The sequence below is a fragment of the Coregonus clupeaformis genome, chromosome 21 (assembly GCF_020615455.1).
Source record: "Coregonus clupeaformis isolate EN_2021a chromosome 21, ASM2061545v1, whole genome shotgun sequence".
Classification (NCBI taxonomy): domain Eukaryota; kingdom Metazoa; phylum Chordata; class Actinopteri; order Salmoniformes; family Salmonidae; genus Coregonus; species Coregonus clupeaformis.
In genome coordinates, this window is record NC_059212.1 from 16,521,231 (window position 1) to 16,547,404 (window position 26,174).

Below are 26,174 nucleotides of genomic sequence, written 5' to 3' on the forward strand. Positions count from 1 at the left end.
TCAGTGACCAGTTTGTGTGATGATACAGTAGTATTGTAGCCGAGTTAATTAAATTAGATGCAATGGGAAAGGAATACTGCCACTACCTCGCTCTCCAACCAAGTTGCATGAGTTGAGGAGCAAACTGAATCTAAGAGGAAATTCAGCAGGTCTTGGAGGACCAGAAGCAGTTTTCTTCAACTGTACTCCAAGAGTTGCTGAATTTCACTTTTAATGTAATTCGATTAGCATTTCTTTTGTAGTTTACTGGAAAGGTTTATTATGGTAAAATGTGACAATTGTTAATACATCATAGTATGACGTACTGTAGCCTGTAGTGTCCACATTTAGTCGTACAACTCCAAAATACATCAAAAACAGCGATATTGGTTGGATGCTTGTGATTCAACAATATTAATTCAGCATGTGTCCTATAAATATTTGGTACAATGAAAATCACAACATAAAAAGCAGAGTAGTACATCATGAACATCAGCTACGCTCCCAAATCACTGCCACAAAGCACAGTTTCAACCACAGTATATACCATTATTTAGTCAAACAATTTTACAGAGAAAAGTTCTGATGTCAAATCAGAATGATGTACCCAAATAAAACACATAATTATCCGCAAACACTTTCAAAGTCGAAGATCAGCTGTAATTGATCCTTAGGATCCCGTCTTAACTTCTTTAATGATAGAGTTGTTTTGGAGTGATTGCTTATGTTTGCTTAGCTACTTAGTATGATATGAGTTCAGAGAGTGAAAAGCATTATCATTCAATATTGTCACAGAGAGAACAGAACAATTAGACAACACATGGCTAAATGAAATATTTACTTCAGATGCTTTCTATAGTTTTGGTTCATTTCAAGGATGTTAGGTAATTCTTCATGTAAATGCTTTCTCTCTGTAAAGAAGCCAGCCATTGTCATCATACATGTTGTGTGATGCATTAATGGAAATGTTTTAAACCCCCTCCCCTACTGTCCATAGAAGCGCCATATCCAACAATAATATGAAGTAATCTCTCTCCACCTACAGATAAAACTCCCTGAACTCTTCATATGAGACATATTTAGTCGTCCTTCCTAAAACTGTTAAATAAGTACTTTGTGCCATGTGACGGCGCATCAAATCCAATGCTGAGTCTACATGTTGTGTTAGCTAATCAAATACATGAGTCGGATATTGTGTTTAAGAATTATTGTTTTCCTTGGTAAGTACTATTATGTAAGATAATACGAATGGTATGCTCATTCACCTTGTAGGCTTTTTGTGCAGAATTTATGTAAGTAAGACATATGTGTATATATCGCTGGGACCATAAACATGTCTAATATGACCATTATTGATTTATGATGGATTATGTCGATGTTGTCAGACGTTGCTGAAATTCGCTATAAATCTTGGAGCATCAAACCTCATCTCCATCCATTTCTTCAGTCATCATCACGTGCAGAGATACACACATACAGTCCTTGTGTCTTCAGAGAGTTCCTCTTGGATACAATTCCAAAAAATGGATTGATCACATAATAAATGATTGGCAACATAAACAAACAACTTCAAATTGGAATAGTGAACTTTCTGTGCAACAGAAGGCTTGATAGGGGAATGGAGTAAGTACAGAGTGGCTGCCCATTCTTAAATTCCGTAAACATTCATGAAGCAATGTTTTATTTTGGTCCTGGGCTTTTCTTCTATTTAAAGAATTTGGACATTTCAAAATAAGGTTCGAGGAATTACCTTAAGAGATTCCAGTTCCTTGTTCCTGGAAAAGCAAAGTTCCATTTCACTAAAACACTAAAATATACAAAGTCCAACATACTGCACTTCGGTAACAGTACAGAGAAACTATAGGAGATATCTCTCAAGAATACACAGAAGTATTCAGAGTCATGTGTAATCCCTTCCAATGCAGCATATAGATACAGATGTAACCAGAAAATACAAATAAATGTATCAATTTATAGTTTCTTTTGACATTGAACTCAGGATCATAAACTGAAGTTCACCTTCTCTGGAAAGGTCGGCCTTGCAGTAAAATAGTTTCAAAAATAATCCACACAGCTCTGTCTGGTCTGGCCATCAGAAAGAGCTATGGCCTATAGTTGCGTTGGAAGAAATAAAAGGGCACTTTGTAAAAAACTTGGCCTGCAACATGTGTCCTCATCTTTTGAGAAGAGAGATTACAGTCAGTTATAGTTCATAGTTCATCCTCCTAGCTCAGGCCCCAGAAACAGGTCAAGTAGTGTGTTAGGAGTCACGGTCGCTGTCCTCAGCCCCGTACATGTCAGCCAGTTTCCTGAAGCGGGGCCCCCAGTCACTGAGGTAGTTGTAGTCCTGGTCCCCTTCAGAGGAAGCTGACCCCAGGGAGCTGAGAGACTCAGCCACTGAACCGGTTCCCTCGTAGGCATATGTGGCCAGAGAGTCATAAGGGGGGGCGGTGGGATTATTGTCGTTATCCTGCACCCGTTGGTTTATGAAGTCCCGGACATCGGCGTTGTCCCGCGACGGGATGGCTGTCCGTCTGAGAGGGGGGTACAGAGTGTCCGAGGGGATGATGTCCCGCCTCTGCTTGCTCTCCTCGATGGCCTCTGGGTTACGCAGAGCCCCGATGTCGAAGGCCTGGGTGTCCTCCTCTCCGCCCCCCTCGTCGTTGTAGCTGACCACGTTGTCTCGCACGTCCTCTTTAGAGATGATCAGAGGCTCCTTTTCCTTCTGCCTCTTCAGTACCGCAAACAGAACTACGATCACTGAGAAACAGAGAGGGAGAGAGAGACAGAGATAGAGACATACAGGGAGAGAGAGACAGAGATAGAGACATACAGGGAGAGAGAGACAGAGATAGACACAGAGAGATGGAGAGAGAGAGAGGCAGCGTTAGCAAGAGGTTTGCTGTTCAGGGCTGGTTCATTTCATCTTATCTCATTGCTCATGCTGCAGTGAACACTGTATTAGAACACGGGCTGCTTCATGCAGCCCAGTACTACAGCCCAGTAACAATTTAGAAACGACTGCAGTTGAGATGCTGATTTTTATTTTATTTTAACATTGCAATGAGATTGCAACTAGTAACTTATAAATAACCAGGAAATGGTGCCATGTTTAATAAATACATTTACATTATATGTAGTTAATGGTGCTGAAGTAATATATTGGGGTAATCGCATTACATTATTTTTCATTAAACTAACTCCTGGTGTATCAGGGGGTATTTTTACTGCCAGTCCTGTAGATTTACTATCCTGTCTACAATCTGAATCCCGTTGGACTTGTTTTGATCCTACATAAATAACACGTTTACAGTACACAGCCAAGAGTGAAATAGGCTGGGGAATTTAGGGCTTTTCTTAGAAGTGCCTGTGTGTGTGCGCACACTCGTACAGTGGGGAAAAAAAGTATTTAGTCAGCCACCAATTGTGCAAGTTCTCCCACTTAAAAAGATGAGAGAGGCCTGTAATTTTCATCATAGGTACACGTCAACTATGACAGACAAATTGAGGAAAAAAAATCCAGAAAATCCCATTGTAGGATTTTTAATGAATTTATTTGCAAATTATGGTGGAAAATAAGTATTTGGTCACCTATAAACAAGCAAGATTTCTGGCTCTCACAGACCTGTAACTTCTTCTTTAAGAGGCTCCTCTGTCCTCCACTCGTTACCTGTATTAATGGCACCTGTTTGAAATTGTTATCAGTATAAAATACACCTGTCCACAACCTCAAACAGTCACACTCCAAACTTCACAATGGCCAAGACCAAAGAGCTGTCAAAGGACACCAAAAACAAAATTGTAGACCTGCACCAGGCTGGGAAGACTGAATCTGCAATAGGTAAGCAGCTTGGTTTGAAGAAATCAACTGTGGGAGCAATTATTAGGAAATGGAAGACATACAAGACCCCTGATAATCTCCCTCGATCTGGGGCTCCACGCAAGATCTCACCCCATGGGGTCAAAATGATCACAAGAACGGTGAGCAAAAATCCCAGAACCACACGGGGGACCTAGTGAATGACCTGCAGAGAGCTGGGACCAAAGTAACAAAGCCAACCATCAGTAACACACTATGCCGCCAGGGACTCAAATCCTGCAGTGCGAGACGTGTCCCCCTGCTTAAGCCAGTACATGTCCAGGCCCGTCTGAAGTGCATTTGGATGATCCAGAAGAGGAATGGGAGAATGTCCTATGGTCAGATGAAACCAAAATATAACTTTTTGGTAAAAACTCAACTCGTCATGTTTGGAGGACAAAGAATGCTGAGTTGCATCCAAAGAACACCATACCTACTGTGAAGCATGGGGTTGGAAACATCATGCTTTGGGGCTGTTTTTCTGCAAAGGGACCAGGACGACTGATCCGTGTAAAGGAAAGAATGAATGGGGCCATGTATCGTGAGATTTTTAGTGAAACCCTCCTTCCATCAGCAAGGGCATTGAAGATGAAACGTGGCTGGGTCTTTCAGCATGACAATGATCCCAAACACACCGCCCGGGCAACGAAGGAGTGGCTTCGTAAGAAGCATTTCACGGTCCTGGAGTGGCCTAGCCAGTCTCCAGATCTCAACCCCATAGAAAATCTTTGGAGGGAGTTGAAAGTCTGTGTTGCCCAGCGACAGCCCCAAAACATCACTGCTCTAGAGGAGATCTGCATGGAGGAATGGGCCAAAATACCAGCAACAGTGTGTGAAAACCTTGTGAGGACTTACAGAAAACGTTTGACCTGTGTCATTGTCAACAAAGGGTATATAACAAAGTATTGAGAAACTTTTGTTATTGACCAAATACTTATTTTCCACCATCATATGCCAATAAATTCATAAAAATCCTACAATGTGATTTTCTGGAATTTTTTTCTCATTTTGTCTGTCATAGTTGACGTGTACCTATGATGAAATTACAGGCCTCTCTCATCTTTTTAAGTGGGAGAACTTGCACAATTGGTGGCTGACTAAATACTTTTTTCCCCACTGTATGTGTACACATTCAGGTGATACAGTGGGGAAAAAAGTATTTAGTTAGCCACCAATTGTGCAAGTTCTCCCACTTAAAAAGATGAGAGAGGCCTGTAATTTTCATCATAGGTACACGTCAACTATGACAGACAAATTGAGAGAAAAAAAATCCAGAAAATCACATTGTAGGATTTTTAATGAATTTATTTGCAAATTATGGTGGAAAATAAGTATTTGGTCACCTACAAACAAGCAAGATTTCTGGCTCTCACAGACCTGTAACAACTTCTTTAAGAGGCTCCTCTGTCCTCCACTCGTTACCTGTATTAATGGCACCTGTTTGAACTTGTTATCAGTATAAAAGACACCTGTCCACAACCTCAAACAGTCACACTCCAAACTCCACTATGGCCAAGACCAAAGAGCTGTCAAAGGACACCAGAAACAAAATTGTAGACCTGCACCAGGCTGGGAAGACTGAATCTGCAATAGGTAAGCAGCTTGGTTTGAAGAAATCAACTGTGGGAGCAATTATTAGGAAATGGAAGACATACAAGACCACTGATAATCTCCCTCGATCTGGGGCTCCACGCAAGATCTCACCCCGTGGGGTCAAAATGATCACAAGAACGGTGAGCAAAAATCCCAGAACCACACAGTACATGTCCAGGCCCGTCTGAAGTTTGCTAGAGTGCATTTGGATGATCCAGAAGAGGATTGGGAGAATGTCATATGGTCAGATGAAACCAAAATATAACTTTTTGGTAAAAACTCAACTCGTCGTGTTTGGAGGACAAAGAATGCTGAGTTGCATCCAAAGACCACCATACCTACTGTGAAGCATGGGGGTGGAAACATCATGCTTTGGGGCTGTTTTTCTGCAAAGGGACCAGGACGACTGATCCGTGTAAAGGAAAGAATGAATGGGGCCATGTATCGTGAGATTTTGAGTGAAAACCTCCTTCCATCAGCAAGGGCATTGAAGATGAAACGTGGCTGGGTCTTTCAGCATGACAATGATCCCAAACACACCGCCCGGGCAACGAAGGAGTGGCTTCGTAAGAAGCATTTCAAGGTCCTGGAGTGGACTAGCCAGTCTCCAGATCTCAACCCCATAGAAAATCTTTGGAGGGAGTTGAAAGTCTGTGTTGCCCAGCGACAGCCCCAAAACATCACTGCTCTAGAGGAGATCTGCATGGAGGAATGGGCCAAAATACCAGCAACAGTGTGTGAAAACCTAGTGAAGACTTACAGAAAACGTTTGACCTGTGTCATTGCCAACAATGGGTATATAACAAAGTATTGAGAAACTTTAGTTATTGACCAAATACTTATTTTCCACCATAATTTGCAAATAAATTCATAAAAAATCCTCCAATGTGATTTTCTGGAAAAAAAAATCTAATTTTGTCTGTCATAGTTGACGTGTACCTATGATGAAAATTACAGGCCTCTCATCTTTTTAAGTGGGAGAACTTGCACAATTGGTGGCTGACTAAATACTTTTTTTCCCCCACTGTATACAGAAAGGTCAAATTGAAAATCTAAAATATAGCAACTACACTAGAACCTGTGGAATTTCTTATTAAAGAGAGATATTTTCCATACTGTACATTCATGTGAATGACTAATTAGGAGATGGAGATGGTCAGAGCCAGAGCCAGAGCCAGAGCCAGACAAACAGACAGCTATACTCAATGAGGACTCAATCAATATACTCACACAGCCAGACAGCCAGCCAGATAAACAGATAGACAGACATACAGACAGCTATACTCACTGAGGAGGATGATAACACAAAGCAGGATAGCCACCAGGGCCCCGGTACTGAGTCCAGCTGAGCTGGTCTGGGCCTCGGCGTTGCACAGCTCCATGTTGCCTTCGCGGTCGCAGGTGCACACACGCACCGTCAGCGTCCCTGTGCTGCTCTGCATGGGGAAGTCCCCATCTGTGATCACCATGGGAACCAGGTAGACGCTCTTGTGCAGTCGGCTGTAGCTGGAGCGCCGGGTTAGGACGCCAGCTGTGTTATCTAGAGGGAAACAAAATACATTTAACGCACATGTTAAAGACGGATGTAACAGCCACATTATAGTGCGTTATGTTGCTATGAAGGGTGACTGATTGCACACAGATCGCAGAATTGTCTTCCAGCGTGGATTCATTGGATTAACTACAAGGTGCCATAAACATGTATGCTATTAGGCATTATAACATGTTTACTATAATATCAAATCAAATTGTATTTGTCACATGCTTCGTAGACAACAGGTGTAGACTAACAGTGAAATGCTTACTTAAGGTCCATTTCCAACAATGCAAAGTTAAAGATATAAAAAATATAAAAAATATAAATAATCAGGTGTTGACTGTGTGTGATAGAGACCTACATATAATATCAGATGTTGACTGTGTATGATAGAGACCCAAAGAGATCCTACAGTACAGTACTCACCTCCATTGTCTCTGACTGTGAAGTTGCCTCTGTAAGCTCCCTCCGTAGCCAGACTGAAGAAGAACTTGTGTCCACCTGCAGGGTCATCTGCATCCACAGCACTCACCGTCTGGATCTTCTGTTTACAGGATAAACAAAAACGGATTCATATTTTAAATAGAAAATGTGTGCTGTCAGATAGCAAGGTACTCTTTGGTTTTCCAGGCTTGCGATATTGACGAAAATTGGAGGCTAAACTTGTAGGCTAGAGACCATGCATATAGACAGATTGATATGTTTATTTAATTAATGACATAAATAAATAACCATTGGGGAAGATCCATTGTGGATGATTGTATTGACTACTCTCATGGGACCTTGCATGGTAAACAGGAGGGCAGCAAACACAAACACAGAAGAACCAAGGATGGGCCTCTGAATTAATTATGAATAATGACAGAGGGAAGAAGGAGGGATAAAAGGAGAGGTAGGAATAGACATGTGGTGGGCACCTATTGAAACATGTCCTTGATGTGTGACAGCTACTGTCACCTGCCTTGACAGATCATCTCATCAGCTGCCACAGAAAGTAGACCCTGGAGACCAATCACTTCCCCAGAGGAATATAGTACTCATCACAATACTTTATCCCCATTTGTGGTATTCTTGGGCATATAACCTATGGTAGAACCTCTAGATGTCACAATGATATGGAGTAATTATAGCAGCGAGAATAATGAATTCATGTTAATCACTATCTGTCATGGGACCTAAGTGGAAGATCCGTGTTCCGTACCTGTCCAGCCTTGGTCTTTTCACAAACAAACGTCTCGTAGAAAGAGGCGAACGTGGGTGCGTTGTCGTTGACATCTAGAAGACGGATATAAACAGGCACCCGACTGGTCTGCAGAGGTTTGTCTGTAAAGAAAACATACACATCAAAAACCAATTATGAATAATAGCTGTAATAAATAATTATATATATACAGTGGGGGAAAAAAGTATTTAGTCAGCCACCAATTGTGCAAGTTCTCCCACTTAAAAAGATGAGAGAGGCCTGTAATTTTCATCACAGGTACACGTCAACTATGACAGACAAATTGAGAAAAAAAAATCCTGAGAATCACATTGTAGGATTTTTAATGAATTTATTTGCAAATTATGGTGGAAAATAAGTATTTGGTCACCTACAAACAAGCAAGATTTCTGGCTCTCACAGACCTGTAACTTCTTCTTTAAGAGGCTGCTCTGTCCTCCACTCGTTACCTGTATTAATGGCACCTGTTTGAACTTGTTATCAGTATAAAAGACACCTGTCCACAACCTCAAACAGTCACACTCCAAACTACACTATGGCCAAGACCAAAGAGCTGTCAAAGGACACCAGAAACAAAATTGTAGACCTGCACCAGGCTGGGAAGACTGAATCTGCAATAGGTAAGCAGCTTGGTTTGAAGAAATCAACAGTGGGAGCAATTATTAGGAAATGGAAGACATACAAGACCACTGATAATCTCCCTCGATCTGGGGCTCCACGCAAGATCTCACCCTGTGGGGTCAAAATGATCACAAGAACGGTGAGCAAAAATCCCAGAACCACACGAGGGGACCTAGTGAATGACCTGCAGAGAGCTGGGACCAAAGTAACAAAGCCTACCATCAGTAACACACTACGCCACCACGGACTCAAATCCTGCAGTGCCAGTACATGTCCAGGCCCGTCTGAAGTTTGCTAGAGTGCATTTGGATGATCCAGAAGAGGATTGGGAGAATGTCATATGGTCAGATGAAACCAAAATATAACTTTTTCGGTAAAAACTCAACTCGTCGTGTTTGGAGGACAAAGAATGCTGAGTTGCATCCAAAGAACACCATACCTACTGTGAAGCATGGGGGTGGAAACATCATGCTTTGGGGCTGTTTTTCTGCAAAGGGACCAGGACGACTGATCCGTGTAAAGGAAAGAATGAATGGGGCCATGTATCGTGAGATTTTGAGTGAAAACCTCCTTCCATCAGCAAGGGCATTGAAGATGAAACGTGGCTGGGTCTTTCAGCATGACAATGATCCCAAACACACCGCCCGGGCAACGAAGGAGAGGCTTCGTAAAGAAGCATTTCAAGGTCCTGGAGTGGCCTAGCCAGTCTCCAGATCTCAACCCCATAGAAAATCTTTGGAGGGAGTTGAAAGTCTGTGTTGCCCAGCAACAGCCCCAAAACATCACTGCTCTAGAGGAGATCTGCATGGAGGAATGGGCCAAAATACCAGCAACAGTGTGTGAAAACCTTGTGAAGACTTACAGAAAACGTTTGACCTGTGTCATTGCCAACAAAGGGTATATAACAAAGTATTGAGAAACTTTTGTTATTGACCAAATACTTATTTTCCACCATCATTTGCAAATAAATTCATTAAAAATCCTACAATGTGATTTTCTGGGGAAAAAAATCTCATTTTGTCTGTCATACTTGACATGTACCTATGATGACAATTACAGGCCTCTCTCGTCTTTTTAAGTGGGAGAACTTGCACAATTGGTGGCTGACTAAATACTTTTTTTCCCCACTGTATATATATATTTTTTTATGTATCAAAACAGGGCAGAATATAATAATTGAACTGTTTGTATTGTGAATTCATGTGCATGATAAAGTTGCCTGAGAAAGACTTACTGAACTCAGTTGCGATAACAGAAATGTTGTGCCAGGCAGCTTCTTCTCGGTCGAGAGGTCTTGTGATAAATATGGACCCATTCCCAGAATGCACGTTAAAAAGCCGGTCCAGATCTGTGCGACGATCAATGGAGTACCTGTACGATAGATACACAAAATGTAAGACAATGATTGAAAGCATGGAGGTTTGTCAAATATTCAAGAGGGTTTACTACAGGCTTTAAAAACAATACACTTCTTCTATTTTCTACCACTCCCCAACAACCTCTCCTACTGTACTTGACACCCCCTTTTCGCTCAATAAGTTTAATACTTTTTCAATCCACTCTCCATTCTCTGCCCTCTCTGTATGATAACAGCAGTTGATTCGGAATACTGCACGCCCAGAGGATCTGCCCTAAACAGCCATTGGGACTTATATCACTCTATTTTCATACCTGTCCTGGAGAGGGAACAGCTCTGAACAGTGGCACAAGACCAGACCAGCCCTATCAGTTTCATCATCCAGCAGATTACGCAATGATCCTGTTATTACATTTATACTAGATGCCCTTTCAGTGTATTTCCATGAGGAGTGGTAATTAAGAGACTTTGGACATTGAGAAGAACTCACTAAAAAGAGTGTGTGTGGAGATGGTGCAGAACACACACCTTGCGCTTCGCTCATTATGGACACGACTTCTTCTAGACTCCCAATTTAATGAGATGACCTATTCAACTCTAATTATTCTACAGTTCCAAAATTACTATAACATAACCTTTAACATCCATCAAATGACCAATGATACAAATGACTATAACCAATCTCCCCATTACCTGTGGGTGGTAGGAAGAAATGAGTGGGCGGGCTAGAGGGAAAGCAAAGCAGTGCTCTAACTAACCTGACAGGGCTGTTGTATCCATCCGGGTCCATGGCCCTGACAGACCCTACTGCAATACCCACGGCTGCATCCTCCTTCACCTCCATCACGTAGCTGGCTCTCTCAAACAGAGGAGGCTCATCCACATCCTCTATACCGATCCTGACTGTGGCCATGTCCTTGGTGGGTAGGTACCCCAGGAAGCGAGTGTCCAAGGTCTGAGTATTCTGTACCTGGATCTCCAGTGTGTAGGACCGGGTCTTTTCATAGTCCAATGGCTGTAGGGACAGGGACACAGGGACAATAGAACATGGTAGGGGAGTCATATTCTGCACTGATGCAGTACGGATGTTTTGAAATAACAGATACAGTAATAGAGTTTATGATGGTCTGATGACCTCAGGTCTAACAAAGCAGGTCCTATAGTTATGTGTGACTATACAGTAGATGTCATTTACAGGAGTAACGGCTGTTACCTTTCCAACAGTAATGATGCCTTCCTGTGAGTCTTTGTCTGTGATGACATCGAACATGCCCAAGCCGTCCCCGCCGACAACGTTGTAGTACATCTCTGCATTCTTCCCAAGGTCTTTATCCACTGCTGTGATTCTCCCAACAGGAGTTCCAGCTTTCATGGATTCTGGAACGCTGAACTGATATATACCTGGAACATGAACATAAACAGACACATGTAAATCAAGAATGTTCTGTATGAACTTGAGATCTACAGAACTTTAGATTGGAATATCGGCAACATTCACTGCGATTTCACAAAAACTCAAAACCATTTGCGTCAGTAATTATGTTGGAGAGAAGAAGGAAAGTATGTTAACGAAACAGAGCCAGAATGGCCTGGAACCATGAGACAGAATTGCATAAGCTTGTCACAAATAGAAGAGGTTGTTGGTCTTCCTCTGGCATGGTGAGTGAGTTGTTTTCTGTGCCAGCTCGTCATCCACACATCTATGTTTCTGACACTAACACATTTGCCTTCAGAAAGTATTCACCCCCCCTTGACTTTTTCCACATTTTGTTGTGTTAGTAAGTGGGATTAAAATTGATTTAATTGTCATTTTTTTGTCAACAATCTACACAAAATACTCTGTTATGTCAAAGTAAAACATTTATGGAAGTAAAATATTAATGGAAAACAAAATATTTTTGATTAGAAAAGTATTTAACCCCCTGAGTCAATACATGTTAGAATCACCTTTGGCAGCGATTACAGCTTTGCATTTTTCTGGGTAAGTCTCTCATAGCTTTGCAAACATGGATTGTACAATACGTGCCCATTATTATTTTTACAATTCTTCAAGCTCTGTCAAGTTGGTTGTTGAATATTGCTAGACAGATTTTCAAGCCGATTTAAGTCAAAACTGTAACTAAGCCACTCAAGAACATTCAATGTCGTCTTGGTAAGTAACTCCAGTGTATATTTGGCCTTGCGCTTTCGGTTATTGTCCTGCTGAAAGTTGAATTTGTCTCCCAGTGTCTGTTGGTTTGCAGACTGAACCATATCTTCCTCTAGGACTTTGCCTTTTCTTTTTATCCCAAAAAATTCCCTAGTCCTTGCCGATGACAAGAATACCCATAACATGATGCAGCCACCACCATGCTTGAAAATATGAAGTGTGGCACTTAGTGATGTGTTTTGTGGGATTTGCCCCAAACATAATGCTTTGTATTCAGGACAAAAAGTTAATTGGTTTGCCACATTTTTTGCAGTATTACTTTAGTGCATTACTGCAAACAGGATGCATGTTTTGGAATATGTTGTTTCCGTACAGGCTTCCTTCTTTTCACTCTGTCATTTAGGTTAGTATTGTGGAGTAACTCAAATGTTGTTGATCCATCCTACGTTTTCTCCTATCACAGCCATTTAACTCTGTAACTGCTTTAAAGTCACCATTGGTCTCAGGGTGAAATCCCTGAGCATTTTTCTTCCTCTCCTTCAACTGAGTTAGGAAGGACGCCTGTATCTTTGTAGTGACTGGGTGTATTGATACACCATCCAAAGTGTAATTAATAACTTCACCATGCTCAAAGGGATATTACATTTCTCATTATTCTTTCTCCCACCCATCTACCAATAGGTGCCCTTCTTTGCGAGCCATTAGAAAACCTCCCTGGTCTTTGTGGTTGAATCTGTGCTTGAAATTCACTGCTTGATTGAGGGAGTTTACAGATAATTGTATGTGTGGGGTACAGAGATGGGGTAGTCATTCAAAAATCATGTTAAACACCATTATTGCACATAGAGTGAGTCTATGCAACTTACTATATTATGTGACTTGTTAAGCACATTTTTACTCCTGACCTTATTTAGGCTTGCCAGTGTTGAATACCTATTGACTCAAGACATTTCAGCTTTTATTTTTTTTATTAATTTGTGAAAATGTGTAAAAACATAATTCCAAATTGACATTATGCGGTATTGTGTGTAGAACAGTGACACAAAATCTAAATTTAATCCATTTTAAATTCAGAATGTAACATAACAAAATGTGGAAAAAGTCAAGGGGTGTGAAAACTTTCTGAAGACACTGTGTGTGAACCTGTATCACTGCACTTCAGCAGTGCTAGTGGTGTTAACCTTCTGCTCATGGTGACCAATTAGATAGTATGTTTCCACCAAGCATGGTGCTGACTGGTGGTGTAAGCTTCCTGCTGTAAGGTGTCATTAACTGACTAAGTGGGAGAGAGAGATGTGAAGGTGGAGTGGTTCAGACCTTTTTTTTCCTCCTTTAGTTTCCGCCAAATGCCAAAAGCAATCTGTCAAACAGATTCCAGGGTGTTTTCAATTTGTAGGACAGAGTGTAAATGTGTGTGGAGAGAGAGAGAGAGAGAGAGAGAGAGAGAGAGAGAGAGAGAGAGAGAGAGAGAGAGAGAGAGAGAGAGAGAGAGAGAGAGAGAGAGAGAACTCTGTTCATCTAATCAGGATTATCAAGCCGATTCACTTTGTGGGACCCGGCATTGTAGTTTAATCACAGCTAACCCTGTATAAGATGGACACTCAAGGTGTCCGCATGCTTCCCAGACTAAACAGTTCGGTAGAGTTTGTTCATATAATGATGTCATTTTCTGATGGTTTTTGTTCGTTTTGGACTTCGGTGAGGGTTTTTTCGTCTGTTTGGGCGAGTTGAAGTTCGAAGCCGAAGTCTACGCCCCTTCGTCAGTGATGGGTCAACAGTAGGGATTCTTCAATAAAGTCTCGACGACTCGTTTTCATGCACATGTTTTCATTGAAAAATACTGCACCAAACATCTGAGTTAGATGTAAAATTGCGCGACTAAGATCTACTCTGCAAAAGCGTCAAAATTAATGACAGATTTCTTGAGTTATCTTAGATTAATTCTGACTATTTTGAGGAAGCGTATACTGGCTACGCCGTCTCAAAATGGACAAACAGTACTATAGACGCTTTTTTCTAATTTTTCAAGCAAAGGTCTTTTAAGGGAGTATGCGAGCACACTCGTTTGGTTCGGCTAGCCGAGTTCAGCTAGGCTCCAGCCGAACTGAAGTATGCTGACGCCTTCACTCATACACACAGCACAATGACACGGCTAAAAAACTGATTCTTGTTCCCAACATGTCACTCACTGACACTACCACTAATATTAGGACTACTATGAATACCATTACTAATTACTACTTCAAGCACCAGTATAATACCAGTTACTGTACTCAGTACTCACTCTGGGAGAAGCGTGGGGGGTTGTCGTTGACGTCGGTCAGGGTGATATTGATCGTGGTTGTCCCGGTTAAGCCTCCCCTCTGGCCCGCCATGTCCTTGGCCTCAATCACTACCTGGTAGTGCTCCCGCTTCTCCCGGTCCATCTCTCCAGGCCCCAGGGCTGTCCGGATGATGCCTGAGGACAAACCAGAGGAACACAATATTAATGTGTCATATAATATAATGAGAATTATTGTTAATTAGCTAGCTAAGCACATTTCTCCTTCTCTGGTCCTGTAGGGCTGTAGGGATTTCTCATGGTGCCACCATGTCAAACATATTTAAGTGATGTGGGTATAGTCTGAGAGTGACCTAATTTATGTAGGTGTCCTTGATTTAACTAATGTATCAGCAAATACTTTAGTTATAATTACAAATGGGAGTAATGTAACTAATGTTTATGACTGGTATAAGAGAGAAGCACCTCCTGCAAAGAAATGGTCACCACATCAGAAAATAAAAACTGTTTCACATTGCTAAGACCTCATGGTAGGATTTAACAAGAAACATTTACTACTGTATTTAACCTAATTATTTTGATGGGATAGTGAAAATGGCAACTGACCCAACATCCATCCTACACAATACTGTCTGGCCTGGCTTGGCTTGTTTGAATGTGTTCTTTAATCTATAATATGACTGTTTTCAGATTAACCCTCAGAAACATCTATTTTTTCCAAAACTCGTAGGATTTCATGTCCTCTGGTGTGACGGGGACATCATCGTCCATGTCACATCAGGGATAAACCATATCGCTGTTAAGCCACACAATAATCTGCCAGTTGGAGGCTTTTTTGTTTCCATTTCCCTTTTGTTTAAACACAGAACCAGCAGTGGGATATGTTCCAGAGTGCACATTAGAAATGATTCAATGTTACAGTCTACTTTGGAAAATGGGGGCAAAGAATAGTAATGGCTCTGGAAGTCTGACTCTGAACATTACATTGCATTACCGTCTCTCGCTTCATTGTAATAATAATTGCTTTGAGGGATAAAACAGCATTGCTGCTTTTTCAGACAGACAGATGCACAGAGAGACAGACAGACAGAAAGACATGAAGGCAGGCAGGCAGACAGACGGACCTGTGTCATGTTCCACTGAGAAGTACGGGTGCCCCTGGCTGATGCTGTATCGTAGTTTAGCGCTGTTCCCGTACATGCTGTCGTCTGCGTCCGTGGCTGTCACCTGGGTGACTGAAGTACCTGAGAATGGAAGATAAAAAAGGTTTTGTTAATTGCTGAGGAAGAATAAGAACTCACATCAACTGTCAAAACCATTCATGGTTCTAAGACAAAAGAAAATACATATTTTACAATTTAAGGCACCATTGACCTTGAAATCGTACTGATATTTTATCATCAAAGGGAGTTAAAACGTAAATTGAAAGGTCATGACCTTGACATGTCAAATTAAAGTGAAAGAGCACATACCTATATTGGACCTCTCAGGTACTCTGGCAGTGTAAAGCTCCTTAGTGAATTTGGGCTCGTTGTCGTTGATGTCATGGAGTTTAACAATGAACTCTGTCTCCGGCTCCAGTTTCATGCCTGTGTTCTTGTTGACCACGGTGGCTCGGAGGGTATAGAAGGCCTTCTCCTCTCTGTCCAGTCTCTTATTGGCATGGAGGTCACCATTGTTTTCATCAATGGTAAATATGTCTCCAGCCCCGTCCCCGCTTAGAATGTATTTCAGGGTTCCATCCCCCCTGTCCATGTCGGATTGGAGCTGCCATAGAAAATCAAAAGAATAGTCAACATTTTTGTCTCCTGGGAGAAATTGGTCCAGCAAGGCAAATACCAGATTTTTACTGCACTATATGTACAAAAGTATGTGGACACTCCTTCAAATTAGTGGATTCGGCTATTTCAGCCACACCCGTTGTTGACAGGTGTATAAAATCGAGCACACTGCAATGCAATCTCCATAGACAAACATTGGCAGTAGAATGGCCTTACTGAAGAGCTCACTGACTTTCAACGTGGCACAGTCATTGGATGCCACCCTTCCAACAAGTCAGCTTGTCAAGTTTCAGTCCTGCTAGAGTTGCCCCGGTCAACTGTAAGTGGTTATTGTGAAGTGGAAACGTCTAGGAGCAACAACGGCTCAGCCGCAAAGTGGTAAGCCACATAAGCTCACAGAACGGGACCGGCGATTGCTGAAGCGCGTAGCTCATAAAAATAATCTGTCCTTGGTTGCAACTCTCACTACCGAGTTCCAAACATCCTCTGGAAGCAACGTCAGCACAATAACTGTTCCTCGGCAGCTTCATGATATGGGTTTCCATGGCCGAGCAGCCACACACAAGCCTAAGATCACCAATGCCAAGCATCGGCTGGAGTTGTGTAAAGCTCGCAGCCATTGGACTCTGGAGCAGTGGAAACGCGTTCTCTGGAGTGATGAATCACACTTAACCATCTGGCAGTCCGACGGACAAATCTTGGTTTGGCGGATGCCAGGAGAACGCTACCTCCCCGAATGCATAGTGCCATTGTTGGGGCTAGGCCCCTTAGTTCCAGTGAAGGGAAATCTTAATGCTACAGCATACAATGACATTCTAGACAATTCTGTGCTTCCAACTTTGTGGCAACAGTTTGGGAAAGCCTTTTCCTGTTTCAGCATGACAATGCCCCCCTGCGCAAAGCGAGGTCCATACAGAAACAGTTTGTCGAGATTGGTGTGGAAGAACTTGACTGGCCTGCACAGAGCCCTGACCTCAACCCCATTGAACACCTTTGGGATTAATTGAAACGCCGACTGCGAGCCAGGCCTAATTGCCCAACTTCAGTGCCCGACCTCACTAATGCTCTTGTGGCTGAATGGAAGCAAGTCCCTGCAGCAATGTTCCAACATCTAGTGAAAAGCCTTCCCAGAAGAGTGGAGGCAGTTATAGCAGCAAAGGGGGGACCAACTCCATATTAATGGCCATGATTTTGGAATCAGATGTTCAACAAGCAGGTGTCCACATACTTTTGGTCACGTAGTGTATCTACGATACAATAACTGCATTCAACAGTCCACTTAGGGATTGGACTAGTATTCCAATGGGGAAATTCCTTATGGGCAATTCCACAGTAACGCAATTGCACTGAGACCCATTGATTTCAAAGTTTAACAAACCATACAACTAATTCTATGCACAATGATTACTTTTAACAATTTATACAAACAATTTTACAAAAACACATTTACTGGATGAACTGTGCAGATGCAAAATTTGGGTATAGATTTTAGGTAAAATCTCCCTCCAGTTATGTGTCCACGTTTTCCAAAAACTCTGTTAAATATCTGCTCCCAATTAAGATTCAACGATGTCTGCAGAAAGAATGGTGTCAGCTATGACATGACACATTGACTTTGAAAAAAAACTATTTTGGTTATTGAACTACAGTAAGTGAAGTGGATTTACACCCGGTAACGGAATTTCATCATGGGTCCCTGATCTGTACTACACAGAAATGCATAATTATAGATATAAATGTGATTCTCTTCATGGTGATGTATCCTAAATAGGTAGGCAAAGGAATAAATATGCAATATCCTACTTTGCATATTTGGGTATTATTCTACACACTGGCTATTATTTTAGTGAGCTCTGCCCCCAAACAAGACCAAATGTGGTTGGTCCGGATCGGACCAAATCTGAACCAATCATAGACGTCTATGTTTCACAAGTTTGGACATCAAAGCACAGCACAGTAGAGCTCAGTAGAGTACAGTATAGCACAACACAGAACTGTAGAAGAGTCCAGGAGAGTTCAGTTCAGTACAGTAGAGTACAGTGCAGTAGAGTAGAGTTCAGTTCAGTATAGTACAGTAGACTTCAGTAGAGTAGAGTAGAGTTCAGTACCATACAGTAGAGTAGAGTACAGTAAAGTACAGTACATTATAGTGTACTCAACTCGTGTGCTCTACTGTGTACTGTACTGAACTCTACTCTTCTGTACTGTACTGAACTATAATCTACTTTTCTTTACTGTACTGTACTCTACTGTGCTATACTGTACTGTACTGTGCTGTCCAAAGTTGTGAACCCAACTGTGGTTTGTGACTACTATAATTTCCCAATTCAATTGCAGAAATTCTGTAACCGATTTTGTCACAACAATTTGATTTTAATTACTTACTAATTAATAAACAACCTTTATATCAGTAAAAACACTATAACTAATTGATAGGTCTACCTTTACTTGTTACTTCTGATAACTTTTAATATCCTCCTCCTTATGAGGGAGAGAAATAAAAAAATAACTTAAAGATATGTGGGTGTTTGGTAACAGAATATCAAGGCACAAGACAATGTTTCTTAAACTTACAGAAGGCATAAAAATGTATATTTTTATATTAGTTGGTAGGGGCCTTTGCTAATTCAACAATTTTTAGATGGAAATGTTTGAAAAATGTATATATGCTCCTATTTTTCAAAAAAATATAGACTCTTAGCTTACGTGACACCCAATTTGACATGCTCCTATGAACGTCACATGTTGGTGCTCATGGGTCCTTTTACATGGAAATGACATTATCTAATTTAACTGACAGGAATGAAAATGGAATTGACCCCAGCTTGCGAAACACCAGATTTACAGTTTGCATTAGGGCTGTGTGTAAGGGATCGGGGGTTGGCTGGGTCTAGACAGAGTCTGACACTTCCCCGATCTACAGAGAGGGGGAGTCATCAGACTCGATCTGGTTCACCTGAGTTCTGAGCACACCTGTGCGTAATTAGGGTAGGATATAAGGTGTGCTCAGAAGTTCAGTCGGTGCGAGGTATTGTTCCTTTGTGACTTGCTAAGCGTTTTGTTCAGAGAGAGAGAGAGAGAGTTTGTTGTTTTGATTACCCGTGTATCCGACCTGTGCCTTGTTGTTTGACTCCCCGAATTGCTTAATCCTCTGCTTGTCTACCCCAGTGATTACCGTGCTCTGATCCTGTGCCTGTGCCCTCGACTACGACTAGCCCGCTCCTTTGGTACCTCTGCCTGTCTATGCCTTGCCCGGTTTTGACCACAGCCCGCCTGACCACGATTAAGCTATACCCTTGTCTGTACTCTAATAAAGCATCGCTATTCTGCGATTGGATCTTACCACTCTGTCCGAGTATTCGTTACAGAATACCTCGCCATTACCATGGATCCAGCGGAATTACAGAGGCGATGGGAGATACAGGAGAAACGGATGGATGAACTCCTACAGCTACTCCACGCTGGTGCGGCTGAAGGCACCACACCGAGCACGGTCAGTCCTCGTCATGCACCTCCGATTTCTCTACCTACAAGGTACGACGGGGAACCTGGCAAATGTCAGGGGTTTCTACTCCAGATGTCCCTGTATCTGTCATATAATCGTACTATGTTTTCCGATGACCGTAGCAGGGTGGATTTCATGATTTCTCTGCTAACGGGAAGAGCACTGGATTGGGCTACTGCGCTTTGGGCAGCTGAGGTCCCCGAGCTGAATGCGGAAGTTCAGTTCAAGAGACTGTTTCAAGAGGTGTTCGACCACACAGTATCTGGGCGTAGTGTGGGAGACCAACTGTGCGAACTTCAGCAGGGCCGTCGCACAGTAGCCGACTACGCTTTAGAGTTCCGTACTATAGCAGCCGGTAGCGGATGGAGCGAGACTGCATTGCTCACCGTTTTCCGAAGAGGGCTGCGCAAAGACGTACAGACTGAGTTGGCTTGTCGAGGAGATATCACTGCGCTACATGAGTTTATCAAAATAGCCATCGCTATTGATAATCTTATAGTGCAACACAAGGCATCCACTGTCCGGGAGCCCTCGATCACTGGTCCTATGCAATCGACAGAGCGGAGGAGAGAATCTGAGGAGGAACCTATGCAACTGGGACGGTCACCACTACAAGGGTCGGTGAGACAACAACATCGGCAAGACGGACTATGCCTGTATTGTGGTCAGTCGGGTCATTTCGTTCGTCAATGTCCGGTACGACCTAACCGTATCCCAGGGTATCGCCTCGGAACTGCCAAACCGGTGAGTGAGACCCCCGTTCTGAACATTACATCTAAACAAATGTATGTACCTGTTACCTTATCTGTCGGAGAGAAAGTGCGCAGGTTGGAAGGACTTATTGATTCCGGAGCGGCGGCCAGCTTTCTTGATATGGGTCTTGCTGAGGAGTTGGGAGTTCAACTTATCCCAATTCAACCTCCCCTGCGAGTCAACGCGCTAGACGGTGAGCCCATGGGCACTGGGTTCATTACGCACCGTACCGGGGAAATCAAGTTACAAGTGGGCTCCCTGCACCATGAGAACATCATTCTGTTCGTCATCTCCGCTCCACGGGAGCCGCTAGTCCTCGGCCACCCCTGGCTCGTTACCCATGATCCGGTCATCTCCTGGAAGTCTGGCGATATCACGGCTTGGAGTGAGGTATGTAGGGCTGAGTGCCTCATTTTACCTTGCAAAACGTCTACTGTGGAAGATGCGAAGGGTGCGGTGTCTACTGTTGTCCCTACAGAGTACCAGGATTACGCGCAGGTGTTCTCCAAGGAGAGGGCTACCGTGTTACCACCGCATCGGGCCTGGGATTGTGCAATTTATCTGCTATCCGGGGCTACACCGCCTCGCGGACGAATCTACCCTTTGTCACAGCCGGAACGGGAATCAATGAGCAAGTATATTGATGAGGCACTTCAGCAAGGGGCCATTCGCCCATCTACGTCTCCCGCGGCATCCAGTTTTTTCTTTGTTAAGAAAAAGGATGGCGGACTGCGTCCTTGTATAGACTATCGAGGTTTGAACGATATCACCATAAAAAATCGTTACCCCCTTCCTTTTATTCCAGCAGCCCTCGAGCAGGTGGGGCAGGCCTCCATCTACATTAAACTGGACCTCAGGAGTGCGTACAATCTGGTGCGCATTAGAGAGGGGGATGAAAGGAAGACCGCCTTCATCACCCATCGAGGACATTATGAATATTGTGTCATGCCCTATGGACTTACTAACGCGCCCTCTGTGTTCCAGGCGTTCATGAATGACATTTTTAGGGACTTGATTGATCGCTTCGTCATAGTGTACATTGATGACATCCTAATCTACTCGAACTCTCTGAGAGAACATGTGTCCCATGTACGACAGGTTCTGGACCGACTCCGCCAACACTCTCTGTTCGTGAAGGCCGAGAAGAGTGAATTCCATGTCACGACGATTTCCTTCCTTGGGGCCATACTCACTCCCGAAGGGGTAAGACTGGATGAATCCAAGGTACAAGCTGTACAAGACTGGCCTCAACCCCAGACGGTGAAAGAGCTTCAGAGATTCTTGGGGTTTGCCAATTACTATAGACGGTTCGTGCGTAATTTCAGCACAACCGCAGCTCCCCTGTCGGCGATGACCAGCGATGGACGGAGGAGGCAGTGCAGGCTTTTGAGACATTGAAACAACGATTTACCACCGCTCCCATTTTATGTCAGCCGGATCCTACCTTGCCGTTCATCGTGGAGGTGGACGCCTCGGAGGTTGGAGTGGGAGCCGTGCTATCCCAGCGCCAAGGTGAGCCGCCCAAATCACGACCCTGTGCTTTTTTTTCTAAGAAGCTGAATCCGGCCGAGCAGAACTACGACGTGGGAAATCGTGAATTACTGGCGGTGAAGTTAGCCCTGGAGGAGTGGAGACATTGGCTGGAGGGAGCAGCTCATCCGTTCCAAGTGCTCACGGACCACCGCAATCTGGAGTATCTTCACAGTGCTAAACAACTGAACTCCCGACAGGCAAGGTGGTCTTTGTTCTTCAACCGTTTCCAATTCACTGTTTCTTATATTCCCGGGTCCAAGAATTGTAAGGCGGACGCGCTTTCCCGACGGTTCGAGCGCGCTGACAGACCGGTTGAACCAGAACCTATCCTCCCCATGAGTTGCCGTGCTGGTCCTGTGAGGTGGGCTATCGATGACACAATTCAGGAGAGCCTACAAGCGGAACCAGCCCCTCCAGAAACCCCGGTGTTGAAGGTGTTTGTACCAGCTCCGCTTCGACCTCAACTGATGGAATGGTGCCACACGTCGCTAGGATCTGGTCATCCCGGAATCACTCGAACTACACGACTCATCAGTCGAAAATACTGGTGGGATTCCCTCACAGATGACGTCAGAGACTACGTATTATCCTGCCCGGTATGTGCTCAGTCCAAGGCGCCTCGAACACTACCGGAGGGTAAGCTGATGCCATTGCCAACTCCTCAACGACCCTGGTCGCACATTGCGATGGACTTTGTTACCGACCTACCAGAATCAGAGGGCCATACTGTAATTCTCGTGGTCATCGATCGATTCTCAAAGATGTGTCGGTTAGTACCCATGACCCGTTTACCTAACGCCACTCAGATGGCGGAGACTATGTTTAACCAGGTGTTCCGGCAGTTTGGTGTTCCAGAGGATATTGTTTCCGACCGGGGACCCCAGTTCGTATCCCGGGTTTGGAAGGCCTTCTGCGAACGCTTGGGCATCTCGGTGAGCCTCACCTCCGGGTATCATCCCCAGGCCAATGGGCAGACAGAACGGCTCAACCAGGAAATTGGGAAGTATCTCACGGCAACAATGTTCGCGGCAGCCGCAAGAGTGGAGCCGATTCCTTCCTTGGGTAGAGTATGCGCAGAACTCACTCGTTCACACCTCCCTACGTCTAACGCCCTTTCAGTGTGTTCTAGGGTATCAACCACCCCTGTTTCCGTGGGATACCGCACCCGGGATGGTACCGGCGGTGGACGAGTGGTTCGTCCCGAGTGTGCAGGTCTGGGAGACGGCCCATCAAAATCTCAGTCAAGCCTCACAGCAGCAAAAGACCTATGCCGACCGACGCCGGGAGACCTACTCCCACTTATCAACCCGGGCAACGAGTGTGGCTGTCTACCCGAGACCTGCGGTTCCGACGGAGCTGCAAGAAGCTCCAACCCAGGTACATTGGTCCCTTCAAAGTACAGAGACGTATTAACCCTGTCACCTACCGTCTGTTACTCCCTCGACACTACAGGATAAACCCCTACGTTCCACGTCTCCCTGCTGAAACCTGTTCATTATAGCCCGATGTATCCACCAATCGCTCAACAACCTACTACACCACCTTTGGAGGATGAACAGGACACCACCTATACAGTCCACGAGATACTGGAGTCAAGACGGAGACGAGGGGGCATCGAATATCTCGTAGACTGGGAGGGATATGGACCGGAGGAACGGTCCTGGGTTCCTGCTAAGGACATACTAGACCCCGCTCTCAAGGCCACTTTCCACGCTGAACACCAAGATCATCCCGGACCCCGACCCAGAGGAAGACCACCCGGTAGAGGTAGAAGGCCGTCAGGAGCCGGCCCTGGGGAGGGGGATACTGTAAGGGATCGGGGGTTGGCTGGGTCTAGACAGAGTCTGACACTTCCCCGATCTACAGAGAGGGGGAGTCATCAGACTCGATCTGGTTCACCTGAGTTCTGAGCACACCTGTCCGTAATTAGGGTAGGATATAAGGTGTGCTCAGAAGTTCAGTCGGTGCGAGGTATTGTTCCTTTGTGACTTGCTAAGCGTTTTGTTCCGAGAGAGAGAGTTTGTTGTTTTGATTACCCGTGTATCCGACCTGTGCCTTGTTGTTTGACTCCCCGAATTGCTTAATCCTCTGCTTGTCTACCCCAGTGATTACCGTCCTCTGATCCTGTGCCTGTGCCCTCGACTACGACTAGCCCGCTCCTTTGGTACCTCTGCCTGTCTATGCCTTGCCCGGTTTTGACCACAGCCCGCCCGACCACGATTAAGCTATACCCTTGTCTGTACTCTAATAAAGCATCGCTATTCTGCGATTGGATCTTACCACTCTGTCCGAGTATTCGTTACACTGTGAGGTGGAGTGTGAGTGACAGGTAGGGGAGGTGACGGGTAGGGTACTGATGGTCTCTGAGTAGTGAGTGACTCATTCCATCTTTCCATAATATGGTCTTGCTTTGCTAACAACACCTTGATTTGTATATGGAGTAAAAATCATACCACATGGTTTGTAATAATATTTAGTACACACATTTATTACATACCCATTAATCTGTTAAACCGTATATCTACCTCTCCAAGTACTTTTGTCTATATAGATACACTGCTGCAAATTTCAAACAGAGATTCATTGAATTAATCAATCAAATCAAATCAATGCAAATAGTCTGGGTAGCCATTTGATTAGCTATTCAGGAGTCTTATGGCTTGGGGGTAGAAGCTGTTAAGAAGCCTTTTGGACCTAGACTTGGCGCTCCGGTACCGCTTGCCGTGCGGTAGCAGAGAGAACAGTCTATGACTAGGGTGGCTGGAGTCTTTGACAATTTTTAGGGCCTTCCTCTGACACCGCCTGGTATAGAGATCCTGGATGTCAGGAAGCTTGGCCCCAGTGATGTACTGGGCCGTATGCACTACCCTCTGTAGTGCCTTGCGGTTGGAGGCCGAGCAGTTGCCATACCAGGCAGTGATGCAACCAGTCAGGATGCTCTCGATGGTGCAGCTGTATAACTTTTTGAGGATCTGAGGACCCACGCCAAATCTTTTCAGTCTCCTGAGGGGGAATAGGCCATCTTCACGACTGTCTTGGTGTGTTTGGACCATAATAGTGTGTTGGTGATGTGGACACCAAGGAACTTGAAGCAATCAACCTGCTCCACTACAGCCCTGTCGATGAGAATGGGGGCGTGCTCAGTCCTTCTTTTCCTGTAGTCCACAATCATCTCCTTTGTCGTGATCACGTTGAGGGAGAGGTTGTTATCCTGGCACAACACGGCCAGGTCTCTGATCTCCTCCCTATAGGCTGTCTCATCGTTGTCGGTGATCAGGCCTACCACTGTTGTGTCGTCGGCAAACTTAATGATGGTGTTGGAGTCATGCCAGGCCATGCAGTCATGGGTGAACAGGGAGTACAGGAGGGGACAGAGCATGCACCCCTGAGGGGCCCCTGTGTTGAGGATCAGCGTGGCAGATGTGTTGTTACCTACCCTTACCACTTGGGAGCGACCCGTCAGGAAGTCTAGGATCCAGTTGCAGAGGGAGGTGTTTAGTCCCAGGGTCCTTAGCTTAGTGATGAGCTTTGAGGGCACCACAGTGTTGAACGCTGAGCTGTAGTCAATGAATAGCATTCTCACGTAGGTGTTCCTTTTGCCCAGGTGGGAAAGGGCAGTGTGGAGTGCAATAGAGATTGCATCATCTGTGGATATGTTGGGGCGGTATGCAAATTGGAGTGGGTCTAGGGTTTCTGGGATAATGGTGTTGATGTGAGCCATGACCAGCCTTTCAAAGCACTCCATGGCTACAGACGTGAGTGCTATGGGTCTGTAGTCATTTAGGCAGGTTACCTTCGTGTTCTTGGGCACAGGGACTATGGTGGTCTGCTTGAAACACGTTGGTATTACAGACTCAGTCAGGGACAGGTTGAAAATGTCAGTGAAGACACTTGAATGCTCAGCGCATGCTCGGAATACACGTCCTGGTAATCCGTCTAGTCTTGCGGCCTTGTGAATGTTGGCTACGGATAGCGTGATCACACAGTCGTCCAGAAACAGCTGA

The 26,174-nt window shown here is 44.3% G+C and overlaps 1 protein-coding gene across 1 annotated transcript in view; it reads right to left on the minus strand.

The window, feature by feature from the left end:
- Nucleotides 1–236: 236 nt before the first annotated feature.
- Nucleotides 237–26,174, minus strand: part of cdh6 (cadherin 6) — a 40,641-nt gene continuing 14,703 nt past the window's right edge. Inside the window, exons 3-12 of the mRNA XM_041842116.2 lie at nucleotides 16,071–16,365; nucleotides 15,723–15,842; nucleotides 14,602–14,775; nucleotides 11,382–11,569; nucleotides 10,927–11,183; nucleotides 10,046–10,182; nucleotides 8,170–8,291; nucleotides 7,395–7,512; nucleotides 6,720–6,971; nucleotides 237–2,739 (exon numbers count right to left, since the gene is read on the minus strand). Of these exons, the coding sequence (XP_041698050.1) occupies nucleotides 2,240–2,739; nucleotides 6,720–6,971; nucleotides 7,395–7,512; nucleotides 8,170–8,291; nucleotides 10,046–10,182; nucleotides 10,927–11,183; nucleotides 11,382–11,569; nucleotides 14,602–14,775; nucleotides 15,723–15,842; nucleotides 16,071–16,365 (2,163 nt within the window). The 3' untranslated portion in view covers nucleotides 237–2,239. The remainder of the gene's footprint in view (nucleotides 2,740–6,719; nucleotides 6,972–7,394; nucleotides 7,513–8,169; nucleotides 8,292–10,045; nucleotides 10,183–10,926; nucleotides 11,184–11,381; nucleotides 11,570–14,601; nucleotides 14,776–15,722; nucleotides 15,843–16,070; nucleotides 16,366–26,174) is intronic.